At 44.2% G+C, this 22215-nt stretch overlaps 1 protein-coding gene across 1 annotated transcript; it reads left to right on the plus strand.

Moving 5' to 3' along the window:
• The first annotated feature begins 425 nt into the window (after positions 1-425).
• On the plus strand, positions 426-22209 carry zdhhc17 (zDHHC palmitoyltransferase 17). Its single transcript, XM_084039413.1, has 17 exons — positions 426-523; positions 7850-7953; positions 8148-8270; positions 8659-8736; positions 10078-10222; positions 10425-10489; positions 11071-11233; positions 11559-11684; positions 12642-12784; positions 13182-13282; positions 16599-16723; positions 17391-17453; positions 17549-17642; positions 18257-18340; positions 18435-18592; positions 18684-18778; positions 19602-22209. Exons 1-17 carry the CDS (start codon positions 461-463, stop codon positions 19738-19740), a joined length of 1869 nt encoding a protein of 622 aa, XP_083895539.1. The 5' UTR covers positions 426-460; the 3' UTR covers positions 19741-22209.
• Positions 22210-22215: the final 6 nt, after the last annotated feature.

The raw sequence follows: 22215 nt of genomic DNA on the forward strand, positions 1-22215 counted from the left end.
CCTAATTTGATCCTTCTGAACATGCCAGTCTTTGGCCCGAGTCTCTATGACATACCGTTCCGCAGATACAACCAAACCTAACCCCAACCCTGACCCGGAACGGAGGGTCGTAGAGACCCAGGAGTGGGTGGTGTATATATACATTTATTAATAATAGTAATACTACTAATAAAATAATAAATACAAAATAGAAGATTGTTATGAGTTATAGTGTGTGGGTTTGATTTGTGTTATTATTATTAATATATATATATATATATATAGAGAGAGAGAGAGAGAGAGAGAGAGAGTGAGTTTTTTTGACAGCTCCTCCCCCCCCCACCCCCCCCCCCCCCTCTCTCTCTCTCTCTCTCTCTCTCTCTCTCTCTCTCTCTCTCTCTCTCTCTCTCTCTCTCTCTCTCTCTCTCTCTCTCTACAGCCTCTTGTTTCCCACAATGCTCAGCGAACATCCACCACCAAGATGGCCGACGCTATGGAGGAATATGAGAAAGAAGCTGGCTGCGTCCCTATTCTCCATCCCGAGGTATGGCTCCGTTTGGACTTCACGCCCTTCACATTGGACACACGCACACAATTACAACACGTCACGCCCGTTCGTTCGCGGGTGGCCGGCCGTGTGGTTCCGCCGTGCCTCTATTTTAACGGTTACTCCCGATTGCCCCCTGCAAAAAAACCACCGGTGGTGGTGGTGGATGGGGGGTAAGCTAACGATGCTAACGGTGCTATCAACGCTACCCCCCCTTCCTCTTCCTTCCTCCTCCTCCTCCTGCTGCATAGCAAGTAAACGCTGGGCAGATGTTAACGTTAAGCCACGCTTTTCATGTTTGGCAACAAGATTGTAAAGCTGCGTGTTTTTTAAATATGCGGTAGAGAGAGACAAAAAAAAGAAAGTAACGTTTAATCCTAGCTGTTAGTTAGCTTCGCACGTTAGCTTAACTGGTACGTCAGTGCTGGCTGCGGTGATGTACACTAAAGGGGGGGGGGGGGGGGGGGATCAAGTGTGTGTTGTTGGGTAATTTAAGCTGTATTAAGTTAATATTAACAGCCACACATGTATTTATTTATTTTTACCTCCCCCTTTTAAAAAACACATCCGGGTGCTCGTGTAGAAATGTTGCGTTCAGCTAAGCTAACCTCACGTTACAGCAGTTTCCTCTTGGCTGGGATTTTGTCAGTGTCAGTTTCCCTGTCTGTCAGCCAATTTTAGTCGGTTTAATACGCGACACAATGAAGGATAATGGCGGATATCGAAATGATATTAATCGCAACGATGACTCGAAAAAAAAGAAAATCGAAGCTGCAGCTGGAAACGGATCGATTTCAAACATTGTTAGCTTACAAACACAAGCTAAGATGTTGCTCCTCTTTACCCTCAGCTAGCTTTGCTTAGCTGTGCATTTCAGTTATTACATTTTTAAACCACACACACAGTGTTGCACGTTGGCATGCACCAGTAGCTTTCATAAACTAGTCATTTTGCATCTTGAATGCAGCTTGATTTTTGTCTTGCAGGTAAACTGATCACCAGGAAGAGGGGGAGGGCCCCTGTCACATATAAATAGTTTGACTTAATGGCAGTTGGCTTGCTTTTTCTCTCAGCAGCGCTGTTTTCCTTGTTGGGTTAGGCTAAGGTTAGGGTTAGGTGCTAATTCACCTTCAGACTTGGTTCAGTTCAAAGGACTCATGTGTTTAATGGCTAGTGAGTCACAAAGATGCTGACAGATGATTATATACGTATTTCAACTACTATATAGTGATTTGGAATTTGGGCGGCGATCCAAAAGAGTATAATAGAAATGTTTTTAATGTAATAGTTCAGTACAGACATTACACTACAAATAGATTGTGTTATTCATACATGAAAACATGCGATCCACGAGGACTGTCAAGGCATATACTGTGTGTTAATCGGGTGTTTTTGTTTTCACAAAGCAAGGAGAATCAGAAATCAGTGGAAGAAGATAGTACTTTGTTGTGTTATCCTTCCATCTCTTTGTGTCGTAGTAAGTCTGATGATCACGACGGGAGATTAAGGCCTTGTTTCCTTTTTGAGATTACGAGCACCGTTTCTACCCAGTGAAACTTAATACCCACTTTACAACCCAAACAGTTGGGTTATGTCCACAAAGGTGGGGCAACATATGCCTTCTCACACCCCTCCTGACCCACGCTGAGTGCAGGTTGGACTCTGGTGAACCAATGTCTCTGAAAAATGTTATTATTGACACACAGATAAGGTTAAACCTTAAACTCAGAGGGAGAAAGTGAGAGTTAAGGTGTCGAGAGAGCTGAAAACATCCATTATTTGATACTTACGTCATGTAATTCTCATTAAGTTTTGGTTTTGTGTGCATGTAGTTGAAGCTTGTGGCAGCAGTCTCACCAGTCCAACATTAGTTGAACATGCCTTGTGGATCCTGTAGCTGTATGGTCTGGGCCAAATAAACACAAATGTTTAAGTCATTCGAGATAACAGCCTTTCCTAAATGCAAATCGGAAATACCTCTTTATTGATCCATTTAAACGAAGGTAATTGGTCTTAAATGCTGCACGCCTTGTCCTGTACACATTGCATTTAAACAGCATTATTTTCCTCTGTGTTATACATCAAACGCTTCCTCTCTGTGACACTGTAACATTCTGATGTAGCCCGACACAATCGGCTAGCTGCTACTCCTTGCTTTGACACTTTAAGTTCAGGTGTTTTGTTAGAGAGGGATCTCCTAATTAATGGAAATGTAATTACCGTTCTTTGATCCCTCGACACAATGATTAGTGATTCCTCCTTTTTGTTAGTATGTCTGAGTGTCACTGCTCGACCTGACTGACTACTCGGAGGTTCGAGAGCCCTCGGGCCAACTTGTCAAGTCGTGTAGTCTTGTTAGTCTGGATTCAGTGTCGGAGGCTGAGTCAGTGCTTTATACAAAACTACAGACAAGGTGGCTGGTTATTGTAAGCTGATGTCAACAACACACATTGTTTCCTGTTGTGCAGGAGTGGCTTTAAATACTGCAATATATGAAACAACTAGCAGATTAGAGAAGCAGTATTTGGTGATTTGTCGACACTTATAAAGACCACAACTGTGCTTGTGCAAAGCATGCACACAGGAAGTGGGGGGGGGGAGTGGTTGCACATCGGTAGATCCTCTCATCTGTCACTGTCCTGCATTATCATCAACAACTATAGTAACCTGGTTATGGGTCATCCATGCACTCCCTCTTCCTCTCCTCCTCACGGTTCTCATGCATTAGCCCCTTTTTCTAAAATCTTAGAAAATCAAATTTTGCACTCCGTAAAAAAATCATCACGGGGAGCATGAGGAAGCGGCGGGCGTGATGGGACTGTAAGTTATTGAGGCAATGTTCATGTCCTCCAAAAGCAGAACACAATATCACAGAATGAGAGCAAATCGTCTACCAGTCATTCTGTTAGATTACCGGGTGATGGTTCAATTGAATCTGCGCTTTTGATTTGCACGATATGATTTTACAGGGTAAACGGTGACAAAGGAATTAAATGTCCAAGCAAACGCTGTGATACGTGATGAATAGTCAAATAATGATTCCGTAATAGCAAGTTTATCTTTAGTAAGGATGTATACTTTTAAGGCAAACACAAGTCACACAGCAGTCAGCATGATGTCAGTGCATAACCCGACTCTCTAAGCAACCCTCACTCTTTACTGACTTCCGCTGTGGTCCAAAGTTTATTTTTCTGCAGTTTTACAAGAGGTAAACTGCCTGCCATGAATTTAGATGTGCCACAGCCTCCAGCTTCTTGAAATGATTTCCTCAGGCCATTCCCAAAATGACCTTTTGGGCTGCACATCTACCTGTCCTAGTGAGTGAATATGTCTGACAGTGGTAGCTTCATCATAAATTGAGTTTATTTTCCCGTCTACTGCTTGCACAGACTTGGCTCACAGTTGTTCCTCTTTTTTTCAGTGGGGTGCTGCCTGGAATGTGGGTCATTGAGTAGATCGTAGTGAGTCTGAATGTTTGAGGCACCTGAATTATAGCGTCAGAAGTTTAGCTGCACGCTCGGAAGAGAGGCCATGCATTTCAGCATATCGAATGAAAACATTTCCTCTCTCTCTTGAGGAATGTACGGGACAAATGTCCTCTGCTTCCAGTCTCATTTCAAAATGCAAATTAGTGTCATTGCATAAAAGGCACATCAAGGAGGGCACATGATCAGCTCCTTCACAAAGTAGAATATACGCATTCTGTTTGAGCGTTCCCTTCACTTCCCCTCATAAACGTAGAGTTTCCCCTCTGCTTCCTCCTGATCCACGGATGGAAACGGTGTCCTTGGATGTTCACTTAGTCCCTCCAAATGGCTCTAATGTCAGATCGAAACTGATTTTGTGCAATTGGCTACAGCAACGCAAGAGGAGGAACACAGTAACACTGCAATCGAGTCTCAGAGAAGTAAAACAAAAAACCCATCATTTACTGTTCTTGTGAATATTACTACAGCTATTGTTCAACCGTCAACATTGCGTTTTGTAGAAATGGTGCTGTGTTACATTTTTGGTCCAAAGCACGTGACCCCCCCCCCCCCCCCAGGAATGGGTACCATATGTTCCACTGACCAGCTCCATTGACAAAAAGCCAAGCCTGCTGCCTCACCACACAGATGAGGTTCCAACCTAAAAGAAATCAATGGTTAGCGTATCTTCTATTCTGTTTGTCTACTTGTATGGAGTGTATGTAACTATAATTACGTGGTGTAACGAGGAACAGCTCATTGCCACTGCATTAATGAGACAGCGCCATCGCCAGTAATCATAACAGCCATGCAGCCATAACTGCAAGCATGCTTTTGGATTTAATTTTAAATAAAAACTCATGAAACAACATCCACTCCTTTTGAGCAAACCAATTAAGGATATTTTTAATGGGGAAATTATCAATGTTATGTCATTTGAGCTTTTAAATTTCTCTTAAATTGTACAGTAAAACACATTCTCATTGTCAGGATCATAATAAACATGACTCCATAGACATTTTTAGCAAAGCTCTGAAGGAAAACAGTTATTTAATGTTAAAATATCATTTGCGCTGCCTTTCTCTACACTAATGTAGTCATTGCACTTATCAGCAGAGCCAACTGTTTGATCACATTAGGACTCCTTTGGTGACGTCATGAAAGAAGAATAATTTAATGTGTCATGTGATATGATGCCATTTTATTTAGTATATGAAACAAATGAATTATTGCTAAGATTCTTCCTCGGTTCCAAGCCCAGTTACCGTAACGACACGTTTAGATGTGCATCAAAATCCCGAGCAGTGTCTAGCTTGACCCGCATAGGATTCAAATCCTACTTGCACATCAATACAGTAACAAATGGCATTGTCAGCTTGTTAGATAGCAGGAGGGAATGAACAGAGGAAGTTGGGGCCTGCTGTGATATGGTAAGGGGTCAAAGGTTATCTCCATGGAAGGTTGAGATGAGACTTGATTTTAACAGCTGCTGTCTTAGGGGTTTAGAGCCAGACCGTGTTCCCCTCGGTCCCTGGAAAGACGGGGGAAACCGTTTACCTCGATTGAATGTCCAGATGAAGGAAGAGAAAAAAACGCTCAGCACTCACGATTCTGCTTGAGCTTCTCTCTCTTTTCTCTGGCAGCGAAACCAGTCTGAATAGCAGTGTGGATTTGTAAATGACCGAAACTTGGAAAAGTACTCGTGGCAGCTCTGATGCCTTAAAAAAAAAAAAAAAAAAGAATCCAGGAATAAAAAATATGAGGTGGTCACCTGATATCCCCTGCTGTCACACCCTCCTCCTTCATCCTCCTCCTCAGCCTGATTTACTCTCTGAAATCTCTCCTCTGCTGGTTTTAGCTTCTGTTTTCCCCCTGTAGTTCCACAGCAGCAGTATCTCCTCCTGGATGTTTGTTAACGAGCAAAAGACAGGGACAATGCACAATAACATTTATCTTGTACAACAAGAAAATGTGCATTATAACAGGTTGTAGCAACCTGGGCAGGTTGATGGAATAAGGGCCAATAAATTAGTATGGAAAGGATTAATAAAAGAACAAACAAAGCAAAACCAAAAAAACAATAGATAAAAAAGATTAATAGATAAGTAGCCTCAAAACTCGCAGTTTTCCAGAATTTGAAAGAAAATTGGTTACTTATGTTGTATATTTACAGCTGAAGGATGAATTTTCTTTAGGTTTACGTGTTTTATTTTGAGTGTACTTTGCAAGCATACACGGATGTAAATACATGCTCCAAACTGAAAAAGGGACACTGAACTTTGTTTACTAGAAGACTAAGAGTACAGAGTAAAACAAACATAAGTTGATCGTGGTGAATACTTTCATAATCCTGAGTGACTTGAAAAGGCTGTCTAGCTCGCTATCATGGCAGACATTTGACTGCATCCTTTTGTTTTTCTAAACACCCCCGGGTGCAGGATGAGTCGTCGAATACTTGAAACCGCAACAGAGACGCTCTTACTTCCGTTTCACAGGGACATTATGTAAACCGCTGATGTATATCATCATTATTGTTTGACTTGTCATAAAACCACAGGTGTCACAAATATCCCAAACCACGTCAGTGTGACAGTGATCTACAGGACGCTGAAACCTAAGCAGCTACATTGAATCAGCTGTAGTAAATCTTTTTATTACACCTGTACTTTTTCCGAGCCCCATTATTCTCCATCATGATATGCATGTGAGTGAAAGGTTTGCTTGCAGGTGGATTTAGAAAATACAGCAAAATGCAATGACTTCTTTTCATCCGTGACAGCAATCAGCCTCCGATCGTTCACGACACCAGAATGGCAAAAAGGCAGTGTGGGTGCCCTTGTTTCCTGTTGACGGAGGCTAATTGTGGCCTACATGACGTTGCTATGGAGGCTAATTGAATGTGAATTACACGGTCGGCACATCTGTGTGACAGATCAGCTCTTCAGCAGCAGCCGGACCGGACAAGCCTGTCTTTGTGTCTTTATTTCCTTCTTTTAATACCATACATGCTTAAGTGTCCTGTTGGAGCGATACGGTTTTAAATACAAGTCACTTATATTATATAAAGGTTTAAAGTTATGCATAATTTAGGCTGTGGCCACTTTGAGTGACGGGTGTGTCATCTGCTCTGCTGCATCACCTGGGAGGTGAGCCCAGGTGATCCGCCTCCGCTTCCACTTTTAGATTAGGAATGAAGTTGTCAGCAGTGGCTGGAGGGTGACAGCTCTGCAGAAACCTCATAATAAACATAGTAAAACAGCCCCAGTATTATCTTCAATTAGCTTATTTTGGCTGACAAGCTCGAGGTCTATTAAGCCATTTTTGGGAAATGTTGAATATCAATTAGCGGGTCTGCTTCATGGCGTTATTGGACTTAGAGGATTTTTATGTTCACACTTTTGCTGTTGAAATTGCTGGAAAAAGAGAAGAAAAGGAAGATAGTATTCATCACCATCAAATACTCTATTTTCATCTGGAAAATGTGAAATGCCCAAACCCCATATTTTGTATTTATCTCTAATTTTCAAGGGCCAGTAATAAAAAAAAAAATATATATATATAATATTTGCCTTTCAATCACATGGATCCGTCTTGTTGTTTTTATATTGTGTGTCTGAAGATATTTAATCTTTTTTTAGGGGGCAAAAATGATGAAACGCTCAGTGGGGCAAATACTATGCAATTCTTAAAATTCAGCAGAACAGAAGTTATTTTAATTGTATCAAATAGCATTTACATAAGGTTTAAACAAAATCTAAAATGTGAACAAAAACTTGTATTACACTTCCACATGTGCTACTGCATTCTGGGAACATGATAACTTCACCTCGATCGTTTCTCTGTGTTTCCTTTGCAGGAAATTAAACCCCAGAGTCATTACAACCACGGCTACAGCGAGAACGTCAGCCGTAAAAACCATGTGGACGACTACAGCACCTGGGACATCGTCAAGGCCACACAGTGAGTGGACAGCCGGGTCACATGATGCAGAAATGATTCTTCATTGTAACACACTGTTTAGTCTCAGAATGGCTATGTTAAGTCACACTGTAGCTTTGAACGAGGGGAAAACATGCAAATTCAAACTGCAGAGACCCGTTTGGAATCAGAACTGAACTCCTGTCACATTTCCTGTTCTTGTTTTAATTCCTCAGGTACGGCATCTTCGAGCGCTGCCGGGAGTTGGTGGAGGCGGGGTTCGATGTTCGGCAGCCAGACAAAGAAAACGTAACGCTCCTTCACTGGGCCGCCATCAACAACAGGATAGATCTGGTCAAGTGAGTCCAAGCAAACCTGCATATATGCAGCCGATCACACTCCCATGTCATAATCTGGGGATTATTGTCGTTGTTAGTTCATTTCTCAAGTAATAATCTAATTGTTTAGCTGATAAAATGTTCAAAAGTGCTGTTGATTTACAATGACATTAAGAAATTAAAAACCAGAGTGTGTTCGGGATGCTGAAATGATCACCAGATTAGTTGATTTTCCAGCTGACTTTCTTGTACCGTGTGTTGTTTTAATGGGCGTCAGGTCTTGAGATTCTTATCAAAAACCTGCCCACAATCTATTGTTGTGGTTTCGCCGGTTATGCAGCGTCGCCTAGATTAGATGATCAACGTGATGATCAGGTTCATGGTTTAAAGTTTGTGTTTGCATGTGCAGGTACTACATATCAAAGGGAGCCATAGTGGACCAGCTGGGAGGAGACCTCAACTCCACGCCTCTGCACTGGGCCACCAGGTAACACACTCACCTGGGATTACACCATTCACTGGATATCTTTCATTCATTTAGTATTTTAAAAAGGATTCAGGCCTTAAGAGTTAACCGTTTCTTAAATTTCTTTCACTCGTTAGTAAGAAGCTGAATCTTAAGAGACACCTTTGTTAGCTTCTCCTCTGTTTGTCAGTACATGTTGTACTTATTTTATTGTTCTAACTCTCTCCTACAAACTAGGGCTGCACGATTATGGTGGAAATTATAATGAGGATTATTTTTATTAATAATTTATTTTTATTTTTTTTCAATGGACGAAACATTTTACTGCACTTTCACATTTCAATTTAAAACGGAGCACTGCTTAAAATAAATTAAATAAAAATCACAGTCACGTCGTGCTACAAATCGGAACGTTAATAAATAGTTCACAAAAACAAAAATACACTCACACATTATCTAAAAATGAACGTATAAATAAAGAGATTTAAAAGGAAAGTTGAAATGAGTTTGCAAGCTTCAGTACTGATACGTTTTTGACATAAAGTGCGACTGGATCGCCCCCTAGTGGCTGGCTGTGAGTTTAGGAGGCGCGATTTACACGTCAATAAGTCGTGACCAGGATCAATATTCATATTAATCTGCCTGAACGTGATTGAAGGTCTTCTTCTAATGATCAATCAGTGGTATTGTAACTGGTGAGAGAGGGGCAGGTCACATGAGATCCAGACCGGGGGGGCATGAAGCGCCCTCTTCTTGAATTATTGATAGATTTGACAAACATCCACACCATCCATGCACCGACACTCACGAGTCATGTGACCCCGCCTCCACCTGCCAATGACCTTTTAACAGCCCCCCCTCCTCAGTGTGCATGACCTCAGCCGTTTAGACGCATGCTGGAGTTAAGTGTCTGCTCCCAGCGAACCAGTGTCATGTTTTCTGTGCAGTGAAAGTGATGCGACGCTGCTCTCACCTCGCCAATGAAATGACACTATAACAAACTCATTTCGTCTCGGTTTCTTTCACACCTTTTCGGAGCCACAAGGGGAACGTTTAACATGGCAGACATGCCGAGTGATTAAAAAAACAACTCGATACGCTGTATGCAATAAAACAGAGCAAAGGCAACGTGATCAGAGCAGGCGGGGGAGTCGCTCAACATCACGCCAGTATGTGAGCTTACGTTTTATGTGTAGTATGGCAGTTTAATAGTAAGTGAGAGGCTGATCTTTGGACTTGTTGAGCCCACTCAGCTTCTAAACGGGTGATCAAGTGAGTCAACTCCACACGGGAGTTACTTATTCACGGTTTTTTGTTTTCAAATAATGTCCGAAATAAGACGGTTTGTTCCTCCTCTCCCAGACAAGGCCATCTATCCATGGTGGTGCAGCTCATGAAATACGGCGCAGACCCGTCTTTGATCGACGGCGAGGGATGCAGCTGCGTTCATCTGGCCGCGCAGTTCGGCCACACCTCCATCGTGGCCTACCTTATCGCCAAAGGCCAGGTAGGAACCCGCCGACCCTGCAGCTTTATTTATATAAAGATAGTTAAGATTACAGCGTGCCGACAGGATATTTGTAAAACCAGAGGAGGTTATTGCAAAGATGGGAACCTCGAATGTGTTCTGTACCAGCGCTCTCCAGTAGGGGGAGCCCTACTCCTTCCTATCACAGTGTTTTTTTGACTGCGTCTTCCCTCTAACGCAGGATGTGGACATGATGGATCAGAACGGCATGACTCCTCTGATGTGGGCGGCTTACAGGACGCACAGGTGAGTGAATCAAGAAACTGATGCCTGGAAGGGAAAAAAAACCCCGTCAGCAGTGTACAAGCCAGAGCACGTTACTGCTGACTACACACACACACACACACACACACACACACACACACACACACACACACACACACACACTTCATCATGCATGAATGTGTCATTCATGAGACACACAAACACAGGAGAACAAGTCATCTGAGTATTTCCTGATGAGCTTTCTTTTCCTGGGGTGATCATTTAGTTAATTTACTTGAGATCTGTAAATAATGATGTCAGACATAAACTCATTGATTAAAGCTGTTTAAATGAGTTTCAAGCAAAAATACCCCCAAAAATGTACAATTTAATGCCTTTTTATTTCTTTGAAATACATGATAATAAACTGACCATCCTTGTGTTTGGACTCAAATAACACATTTAAGGATGTTACCTCGGGCTGTGAATAAAATAACCTTCAGATCAGATGAATAATTTAAGTAGTTTTTTAGTTGCTGCCCTGATTATGAAGGCCAGTGTGCAGCATTTTGCTGGATCTCACCTCTTACCAACTCGTGGTTTCCTCCCGTCTGTGACGACAGCGTGGATCCCACCCGGCTGCTGCTGACCTTCAACGTGTCCGTCAACCTGGGCGACAAATATCACAAGAACACGGCGCTGCACTGGGCCGTGCTGGCCGGCAACACCACCGTCATCAGCCTGCTGCTGGACGCCAACGCCAACGTCGACGCACAGAACATCAAGGTGACTCCTCCCTCCTCGCGTACCTCGATTCTGCACCTATTTAACAATATATGCTGCAAAAATGTCTTTCCTTAATCTTTTCATTCATCATTTTCTTCTTGGAAAGCAAAATATGACCCATGCTTGTATCAGTTAGAACCAAATAATAATAATATCATGACTTCCATCAATCAGTCATCTGCTCTCAGAGCTGGAGACGGTGGTGAGCCAATCCTTTCAATCATCCAATCAAAAACCTGTATCACCTGGAGATAAACGTTACGGCGTGTATTCCTGTGACGATACATTTTTACAGACTGGTGTTTTTTATTATTATTATTATTAGGGCGAAACGCCGCTAGATCTCGCCAAGCAGAGGAAGAACGTCTGGATGATCAATCACTTACAGGAAGCACGGCAGGCCAAAGGCTACGACAGCCCGTCCTACCTGAAGAGACTGAAGATGGACAAGGTACACACACACACACACACACACGCTCCCATGCATCACATCAGACCTTTACAAAGACACGCTGGGTAATCTCAGACATTTTTGGCTCCAGTTTTCTCCCATTTTATACTCGATTCACGCTTCATGATTCTGTCTCCGTGGTAGAGCTCAAATGCAACTGCTTCTCCTGAACTACGTTTGTATTATATGTCTGCTGTCTATAATCATTTTCTAACAGTGTATTGTGTTGAGATTTTAATCTCAAAGGGACGTCCAGATTAAAAAAGGTTCAATTTTAAAAAGGAAATACAAAAACCATGGAGCCATGTGAGTTATGGTCTCCTGCTCCGATCTGAAACTAATCTAATCTTTGCTGACACAAACACCTTTTGTGGCTCCTTGTTTGACGCCCACCTCTCAGTCTCAGCTCGGACATGCTCAGACCGGCCCGTCCGTTGGTTTGTGATTAGCTGACGGGAAGGAGGCGGCTCCTCAATGACGGGTTAACATTTCTACGACTGTGGGGGAAAAGCTCAGTCAGCTCAGTGGCTGCTAAATGACACGTTCAAAGCTGGAGTAGAAGGCTCACAGAAGATACGTGCATGTTTGTTTCTGTGTTGTTCTGTGTGATTAAGACATGTGCATGCTGTTGTTGCTGTTGTTGCAACTCAAATGTGTTTTAACGCTGCATAACTGTGTTGTTGTCTTTCCACTCGTCTGCTGGGATATTCATAGTTATATAAGGTAAATCTTAGAAGTAGACAGTAAGTTAGCATGGAAACACACTACTAGAAATTATGCCTGTTCCCCACATAGACTGTTTATATACATATGACCCCTGACCCCTCCCTCCCCTATAATACTTTGTCCCCTTTCACAACTTCTATTACATGTCCTCTCTCCTCCTGTGTGCCTCACCTGTCCTGTTTTTCTTTTCCTCCATCTTTACCCTCCTTCCTCCTCCTCCTCCTGCTGCAGGAGTTCAGGCAGAAGGTGATGCTGGCCACACCCTTCCTGGTCATCTGGCTCGTCGGGTTCATCGCCGACCTGGACATCGACTCCTGGCTGGTGAAAGGCCTCATGTACGCCGGCGTCTGGGTCACCGTGCAGTTCCTCTCAAAGTACGTCTAGTATCACCTCGGTCCACTTATATCAACAGTATTGTGCTATGTTATTATACAATATAGGCCTATTCATGATTATATCAGATTCATGAAGAACTCCTGCTTCGGTGCTTTAGGTGTGTTTTTATCCCCACAATTATTATATTATAAAATCTGATTAATACTCAGTTTACATTTCATCGATTACAGATAAGATGTCTTTGTTTAGTGAACATCCAAAACAGTCTTTAAGGAGATAATCACAAATCATATGGTCTACCTGAATCAATGAAGGATAAATACAGAGATATACATGATAATTAAAGGTAACGCTGTCAAACATGAGTCGGTGTGAAACACATTTCCTTTTGAAGCCACGCTGCTGATGAGTGGTATCTTCTCTCCGTCTGTGCAGGGCTTTCTTCGACCACTCCATGCACAGCGCCCTCCCTCTGGGAATCTACCTGGCCACCAAGTTCTGGATGTACGCCACCTGGTTCTACTGGTTCTGGAACGATATCCTTTTCTGTCTTTCACATCTTCTTCCTCAAAGGAAATGCCTTTTTATTTGACCTTGCTGGGAGTGAGATGAGAAGAACGACTCTGACATCTGTAGGGGGAGCACAACGTCGCTAACATCAGCAGCCACGTAGCGTAGCTTAGCATACAGATAGTGTGACTCAGATCACATCTGAGTGGGGATGATTTCCCATGGGGGCTTTTGTTCTGAGCAGTACGAGACTTTTAAAGGACGTACAGAATTGTCGAGTCAGGGGTAAAAATGTCACTTTCCAGTTTAAACACGTTTTAAACACCTTTTACAGGTTTGGCGTGAAGCTGATTCTTTAGGAGTCTCAGTGTTTCTGGGCTGTTTCTGGGATTGTGATTATTATAATAATGCTCTATAAAATACAACTAATGCAGGTTTTTTTGCTGCGTGGTGACTGTTGACCCAGTTCCCTACATTCCCCCGGTATGCCAGAGCTTTCCAGACCTGGCACACTCACACAGAGTGGTGGTGGGGGGGGGGAATACATCGATCCAGTGGCAGTTTATATCACATGCTGGTTGAAAACGGGCTATTTGTTGTTGGCGTTTTAACGATTGCACGAGAGCTTTTTTATGAATCTGTTGAGCCAGTTTGTAAAACTGGCAGACGGGAGCAGAGAGGATCTCCGTACGATATGGATCTGTTAAATAGATTTTTGCTTTTACTGCTTTCCGCTGCCTGCGATACATATTTGGTTGCACGACGGGAGGAACGTTTTTGTGTTGGGACGTCGGTGAGATGGAGTTACAGGCCGGGGTTTCAGGAGTTGGTGGAAACTCTGTGAAACAAATGCCGGCATGAAAAGGCCCCATTGTGATGGATATTAAAGTCAGAATGTGGACGAGCGGTGCTGCTTGGTTTTCCTGTTGTTGTTTTAGAGGCGGACGGGGAGTTCAGAGTGTAACGGGTGAAACCCAACGGAGCGACTCCAGAGAGTTGAGCCTCACGTTTGGTTTTTGTTCATGGAAGAATCGCCTTTCTGTTAGCGAGCTGCTAATTGCCGGAGGTGAGAGGGGAGTTCTGGTTTGTGGAAGGCATTTAATTTGACGCCTCGCTGCTCCGCTAATGGGATGGCAGAGTAAGATGTCTTTGAGGTGAGCCTGCTGCTCTTTTTTTCTAGTTATGTATATAATATGCTGCTGGCTTCTCATGAGTGTGTGACTCCCACACTTGACATGAAACAGGTTGAATGGACAACAATGACAGACCTGCTGTTGACCCGCTATGTAAGCCGGGGTTTCATACGTGTGCATTCAGCCGTGAGCAGCGGCGTTTCATCCCCGCGGTCGGGGAGATGTTTGCTGGTACGCCGTTGAGGTCCTCGCCTTTCCTCGTGGAGAAACGAGTTGTTCTTCTCTCTTTGCCCTCCAGCTGTCGAGCTCGTTAACGATGCTCTGTGCTGGAGCCGCCGGGTTTCTCCTTCCAGGAAACGAGGTGCCGTTTGCTCACCTTGCCAGTTAAACGTTGTAAACCGTTGCAGCACATTTGCGTACAAATTAATCACATTTATTGATGCAAATCAGGAAGCTCTGGATGGTTGGTTTGGTGCTCGTTATACACATTTCTTCTTTCAAACTAGTGGAAAGAAAACATCTAAAATACAAAAGCAGGTGTTTGTTTTACTACTTCAGCATTACATAATTCCTTATTTGCATTAAAGAAAACCTGTCATCCCTAAAAAGGATTTGTCTTTAATGTAAATGGTCAACTGGGGACGTTTGTAGATGTTTTTAGCTTTAGGTCAGTGGAAGTTTGTAGGATGAGAATCTCTTGGGTTTGTTTCCGTGAGCTGAAGGATCCAGAACATCTGGTTTTCAGGTCCTGGCCTGACGATCATGTGGGAGAGGAGACATTTCCACTTCACTGTTTTACTGTTTTGGGCGACCTTTTTCGTTCCCTGTCGTAATGAGCAAAAAGCTGCTGCGGCGGAGGGGGAAGTTTATTATTATTATGATTATGATGTTCCACATTTCTCCTGTTAGGCGTTACTGAGCCCAGTATCGGTCACATGCTTTTGTTCCGCTGGTTCTATTCAGTTCTGACCCACTTTCTGCCATTGTGAGCTCATTCTCCTCCTCAGCCTGTGGCTGAAGTCAGATCAGATGACGAGGGTGGAGCCCTAACGTTCTCTCCCAGACCCCCGAGACCTTCCTAGACTTTCACATGTGAACACATTTCCAGCAGGTGAACGTCTGAAAACAGTCTGATTCCAGGATAGCAACGTCTGCTCCACGTTGACCCTCTCGTGTTCGTTAGGGAGACCTCGTCAAAAAGATAAATGGGTGCTTATACTCACACTCATCTGCATTTTATTAGGGTCTTTAATTTTTCATTTCTTTTAATCATATCTGCATGTGTTGATGATGATGTGTTTTCGTTTAATCCGACGCCGTCATCGGCTCTAAACCCTTCACTCTGTGACCGAATAACACCCGATGACGTTCCCATCAGCCCCGGCTGCTCTCCCTGCTTATTAGAGCAGGTTGACAAATGTTCTCTGTGAGATTCAGCTGGTTTCCCATTTCTTATTTAAAGTTGTAATAAGAATAACAGCGGTGCAGGTGTTTCATTTTCAGCCTAGAATATCCTCCAAACACATTTATGGAACATAAAGTTTTAAATCATTTTCATCCAGCGAGACCGAGGAGGCTTTTTAAACGTGTGCTGTACACGTGCCACGTCATTGATGCCTCTTTCCTGTGGGATCCGGCTGACTCACGCACACCTGCCTTAGTGACTCGGCTGCTAATCACTTTCCACGAGCTTTACGTTTGTAACACCGGCTGTTTGAACAGGCTTCCTTCTTGTGAGAGCAGCTTTATGGTTTATGGTTTTTGCCCCGTGAGGGTTGGTGGAAGGAAGTGGTGATGAGCTGCTGTGGCCGACTCTCTGGAGATGACAGTGGTGCGTCATTCTGCCCATTGTCTGAGTGACTGTGAAGTGAGTCTTTGTAGTAACACACCCTTCATTGTTTTATTGACATACTGGGTTAAAAATATGAGGATTCTCGGGCGAGTTCAAGCTCCATATTTACAAAAACACACAAGAATGCTGTCTGTTATATTAACTATTCTTTAAATGTGAATTATACTCTTATTTGTGTTTTACAATATGATGAATGATTCTGTTAACATGCTCACTGACTGCTTTAAATGTGGTGCGTGAAGTTCTGAGGCTCTTAATTGACCCTTAGCTAAGTCCCGCCCCCTTAGCGGAGGGTCAATCGATGTCATCAGGCATTACTACTGTTATTAGAATGAAAGGTCCTTAACCTGGCTGCACATCTCCCCTTCGCCACCGTCCACGTGCCCTTCCTGATAAACACCATCGCCCTGTTTTACAACTTCGGCAAATCCTGGAAGTCTGACCCGGGGATCATCAAAGCGTCGGAGGAGCAGAAGAAGAAGGTAAAGGAACCGGGAACATCTTGAATCCTGACTTTCAGCCCCTTGTTTGAATGTTATTTTCGTGGTATTTACGTGTTAAAGAGCCAGTGTGCAGCATTTCAGCGCCTCTATTTGCAGAAGTGGGAATATAAGATAGAAGATAAGAGAGCTCTCTGGCTCCGCCCCCTTTGTAACGTAGATGAATGGTTTGTTTCAACGTGACCGGCGGATGCTCGGCGCCCTCAATGGGACAATGGACGTCTCTTCTTCACTCCGGCCCCTGTGATTGATGAAGAGCTATATTTACTCTGCATTGTTAGCTCGCCGCGGCGCTCACCCCCGGATTAACGGCTTCAAAGCTTTCCTTTCCCCCTGCAGAGGAACCCCGTCCCCCTTCTTGTCTCCCTCGTTTGGACAGTGATGTCTGTAATACTGTAACCCACTAAAATGCATTTGTGCAGATTAAAAAAAACCCTTTATGTTTTAGTGTTTGGCCTTAAAAAGAGAAACCAACGACTGGATGAAAGTGTGAATCCTGTTGTAGCTTTTGTTCACCGTGAATCAGACTCAGCTGGTAAATCCCAGCCTCAGCTGCCAAATAGACCTCGGCAAGATGAATTTCTCCCTTTCTTCATCCATGTTTTTGTTGTCTTTCTTTAATCCTGCTTTTGTTTCTCGTTTCCTCCAGACCATCGTGGAGCTGGCAGAGACGGGCAGCTTGGATCTGAGCATATTCTGCAGCACCTGTTTGGTAAATTCTCTCTCTCACACGATGACACACACAGAGGGAAACAAGGGGCGATAAATCATCCGGTTTTTTTTTTATTTCCTGCGTTTCTTTTACAGATACGGAAGCCCATCAGGTCCAAACACTGCGCCGTGTGCAACCGCTGCATCGCCAAGTTCGACCACCACTGTCCCTGGGTCGGGAACTGTGTCGGTACGTCAGCCACACACACACACACACACACACACACACACACACACACACACACACACACTTCCTGCTTTTCTTGTCATCACTGAGAGTTGTGGCTTTCTGATTGTTTTATCAGCTCCATGTCCCAATCTAAGGGCGTATTCAGAGTTGTTTGCTTGGTTTTGGTTCACTAGAAATATGTTACATACGTAGTTTGGAAGCTGTTCTGTGATTGGTCAGGGTTTTGTGGGACGTTTGAATTTCCAGGAACTAAAGCTTAATTGACTTTTTTTTCACTGATAAAACCTTTAATTTGATCAAAACTAAAATCCGACACGGCAGGGAAGGCATCAACGCAGGAAGTGAGAATGCAGTTGTACAGGAAGTGAGTGTGTGTTCAGGACTGGAGACAGTCGGGGAAGGAAGGAGCCGGTGGGGGGCCGGTTTTATAAAACAGGTGAACCGGAAGAAGAAGGCCAGCTGAAGGACTACCGGGATCCGGGGTCTGGAAAAGGATTTCTTTAAATGTCAAACACAGAATCCTCTGTCATCTTTCAGAGCCGCGTCAGCAACACATTACGTTTATTATCACGCCATAATAAAATGTAATGGATGAAAACGTTTCTCCTCAACAGGAAGTGGGAACCACCGCTACTTCATGGGTTATCTGTTCTTCTTGCTCTGCATGATCTGCTGGATGATCTACGGCTGCATTTCCTGTGAGTATTAAGCGCCCCGGTTTCTACATCTTTTGCCCCGTTCCGGTCCTCTCCTGCCCCCCCACCCTTTCACTTCCTGTCTCTGCTCCCTCAGACTGGAGGATCCACTGCCCCACCAGTTATGCCAAGGACGGTTTCTGGCTCTACCTGACCCAGATCGCCTCCTGCTCTCCCTGGATGTTCTGGATGTTCCTCAACAGCATCTTCCACTTCATGTGGGTCGCCGTGCTCATCATGTGTCAGCTCTACCAGGTCTGGCTTTTTTAACATTCACCACACCGCTGTTCAAAGACAGTTGGGCTGGAGCGTAGATCGTTGATGTTTTTGCTTTTACCTCTCTCAGATCGCGGCTCTGGGAATCACCACCAACGAGAGGATGAACGCTCGGAGATACAAGCACTTTAAAGTCACGGCCACTTCCATCGAAAGCCCCTTCAAGTACGTCATCCTCTTATATCTGCTTACCAAGAGACATTAAACTGTCCTTCTCTCTGCTGGCCACCAGGGGGCGACTCCTCTCTGGTTGTATAGAAGTCTATGAGAAAATGGTCCTACTTCTCTCTGCTGGCCACCAGGGGGCGACTCCTCTCTGGTTGTATAGAAGTCTATGAGAAAATGGTCCTACTTCTCTCTGCTGGCCACCAGGGGGCGACTCCTCTCTGGTTGTATAGAAGTCTATGAGAAAATGGTCCTACTTCTCTCTGCTGGCCACCAGGGGGCGACTCCTCTCTGGTTGTATAGAAGTCTATGAGAAAATGGTCCTACTTCTCTCTGCTGGCCACCAGGGGGCGACTCCTCTCTGGTTGTATAGAAGTCTATGAGAAAATGGTCCTACTTGTCTCTGCTGGCCACCAGGGGGCGACTCCTCTCTGGTTGTATAGAAGTCTATGAGAAAATGGTCCTACTTCTCTCTTGATGTATTATCTCAGTAAACATTGTAAACATGAGTTTATGGTCTCAATCTCTAGTTTCAAGTCTTCTTCAATCCAGCATGATGTTCATTTAGTACATTATGGTCCATTTAGAGTCCACCAGACCAGGAAGCAGGGGATGCTTTAGGGGGCGGGGCTTACCTGCTGATTGACAGGTTACTTGCTCGGGTACGAGGAGCTGTTAAGACGTGTTTGTAATGCAGGAAAATACATTTATAGTAAGGAGACTTATTTATGTCCTCAGGGGATGCATTGTGGGTATTGTAGGCGCCAGGTGGTAGAGAAATCTTCTAATGATGCCTCTCGTGCTCCTCCCTCTCTCTCTGCAGCCACGGCTGCATCAGAAACCTCATAGATTTCTTCGAGATCCGCTGCTGCGGTCTGATCCGGCCCGTGGCGGTGGACTGGACCACGCAGTACACAATAGAGTACGACCAGACGTCAGGCTCGGGCTACCAGCTGGTGTAGAGGAGGAGGAGGAGGAAGGAAGTAAAGGGGGGGAGGAGTCTGGAAGGATTACCCTCCCCCGCCCCCCCCCCGGCGTTCATATCGGAGCGACGCTGTTGGCGGAGATCGCTTCGCTTTTTTTGGACCATCTCTCTCCCAAACACCTGATCAAAAAGACTTAGAAAAAAATCAGCCAGGACTAGCATGCTGTTACGGGGCAACACCACACCTACACCCACCCCCCCTCCACGCCACCACCACCTTTACTACTATTACTACTACTATTCTGCTACATCAGACTCCATCCCTGCACCCCCACCCCCTCCACCTCGTCCCCTCCCCCCGAGCCCTTTGGACGGTGCATCGCTGCCAGGCAGACGGAGAGGGGCGGGGCCGACGGAGCCGAGGAATTACAAAATAAAAGCATTTCTGTTCGGAAAGCCAGAGACGCTGCAGAGACGGCAGCACCGTAACGCGGCTTTTCTTTTTATAATTTCACCCTTCCCACCTTCTAATCCTTATTTATGGTGTCCCTGTCCACGTGCCCTCTGTGTATTTTCTTGTTTTCCAGGAATTCTGTGATCTGTGTGGAGGCCAGGGAAGCTGAAGGAACGCTTTTTGGTTTATTTTAGTTTTTAACCATGAATTTGTTTCTCAGTATGACAGAGATAAGGGAACGTCTTTTTAAAGAGGTCTTGATTTTTTTTTTTTTTTGCACCGCGATGAGTAGATGTGTTGGAAGCCGCGACCTTTCACCTGTCGAAATAAACTGCGGAAACGGTTGCCACGGGGATGCGAGTACACGAACGTAGACGTAGACAGAAAAAAACCTATCCTACAGACAATGTGATACAGGTATATTTATTTTAAAACTATTTATAGATAAAGTAACTATGTTCTAGCAATCGTCATTTTTACATTTTACATCATTTTAGCTGAGTAGGTTTTTATGAGAACAAAAAATAATAAACCATGTACCTGTTAGCTATTTGGAAGCTGCCGTTGAAGTCAAACTATAGACGGGTACAGCGAGCGTATTTATTAACGGCAGAGTGGAGTTTATGGGGAGAAGAATGAAGACAGGAACGCGGGACTGAGGAGTTTCCCAGGAAGGTTCATTCCATGTGTGTGTTTTTGTCTTGTCTGCCTACAACATTGCACTGATCTTTTTTTTATGTGATTTGGGATTTTTTATTTTTTTGGCCGTTACTGAACACATGGACGCTTCACACCGACGCTTCCATTGTTTACAGAGAGGAGAGGCATCAGACATGGCCGACGCATCACTTCCTGTCTGGACCCCCCCCACACACACACACACACACACACACACACACACACACACACACCCCGCAGTCAGCAGCAGGATGGACTGTAACGTGTACCTGTACATAAACGATATCTTCTGTAACTATTTTCTTTTTCGTCAGTGTTAGTTGAAGGTGCTCCTGGAGATTTTTTTTCGTTTTTGTTTGTTTTTTTCGTGAGACTTTGGGGGGGATTTCTTCTTCGGACCGAAGGGAAAGAAGAAAACCAAGTGACTATACTCCAAGTGTATGACTGTAGCTTTTAGTGACGTCCCACACTGCTGTCTATAGGCATTTTAACCCCCGACATACCTGAAACGTCCCGACGAGAACCTCCACTGCATGTACGATGCTTGGGACAGCTGGGCTCTCGCCATCCCCCCCCTCCCCCCACCCATAGTCGTCACCATGGTGACAGCCCGGCAAGCCACGTGTCTGTATATAGTGAATGTTAAGTATTTGCAAGTACTTTTCTGCATTACGTTCGTTTGTCTACTTGTTTTTTTATTAGTTCTTTCTCTCAAATCCAGCGTGTTTTAGTGGAAGTTCACCTTTCAGGTCGCCAGATTTCCTCCTGTGCAAGTGTGTAATATATTTGAATGTTCCATGCTTGTGGACTCTGTAGTCATCCTTAAGGTTTTCTTTGTTTGTTTTTTTTAAATGTCATATATCGCTGGGTTTGTTATACCACTGGATGTACAAATTGTAAAGCAAAGACACTAGAGAACTAAAGGCAGACGCCGATTTTTTTGTTTTTGTTTTGTTTTTCTAAAAAGCTGAAATGTGATCTTGCAATAGTTTTAAGGGTTCGAGGGGAGGTTATATTACATGAAGGCCTCCAGAACTTTTGGGCCTTGTGTTTGCATCGTCATCATTCGAAGGGGACGGTTATGTCATCATTCATGTTTCACCCCCCCCCCCCCCCCCCCCGTCCATCCGCCAACCACTGATGTCATTTCTGCCCTGCAAAGACGACACACGGCCGCTGTGTGCTGTAAAGGCCAAAGGTCGTGACTTGATTTCATATCAGTTCTGGTAAATAACCACTTGTGTTCTAATAATGCCTTTTAAGGGTCGGGAGGTCAATAATGTTTAGTGGGTGGGGGGGGGGGGGTTGTCTTTCTAGGGCAGAGGTCAGCTCATCCAGGACATCCATTCAGTCCTCACTAGTTCTTCCAGCAGCCCCCCC

This window comes from Eutrigla gurnardus (genome assembly GCF_963514095.1).
Source record: "Eutrigla gurnardus genome assembly, chromosome: 21".
NCBI classification, from domain to species: domain Eukaryota; kingdom Metazoa; phylum Chordata; class Actinopteri; order Perciformes; family Triglidae; genus Eutrigla; species Eutrigla gurnardus.

Bases quoted from the DNA above. Each gene is read 5' to 3' on its own strand.
- zdhhc17 (XM_084039413.1), top strand. From the start codon at position 461: ATGGCCGACGCTATGGAGGAATATGAGAAAGAAGCTGGCTGCGTCCCT. The intron at 10,223-10,424 runs GTAGGAACCCGC...CCTCTAACGCAG, and splicing joins ACCTTATCGCCAAAGGCCAG to GATGTGGACATGATGGATCA. The intron at 17,643-18,256 runs GTACGTCAGCCA...TCTCCTCAACAG, and splicing joins CTGGGTCGGGAACTGTGTCG to GAAGTGGGAACCACCGCTAC.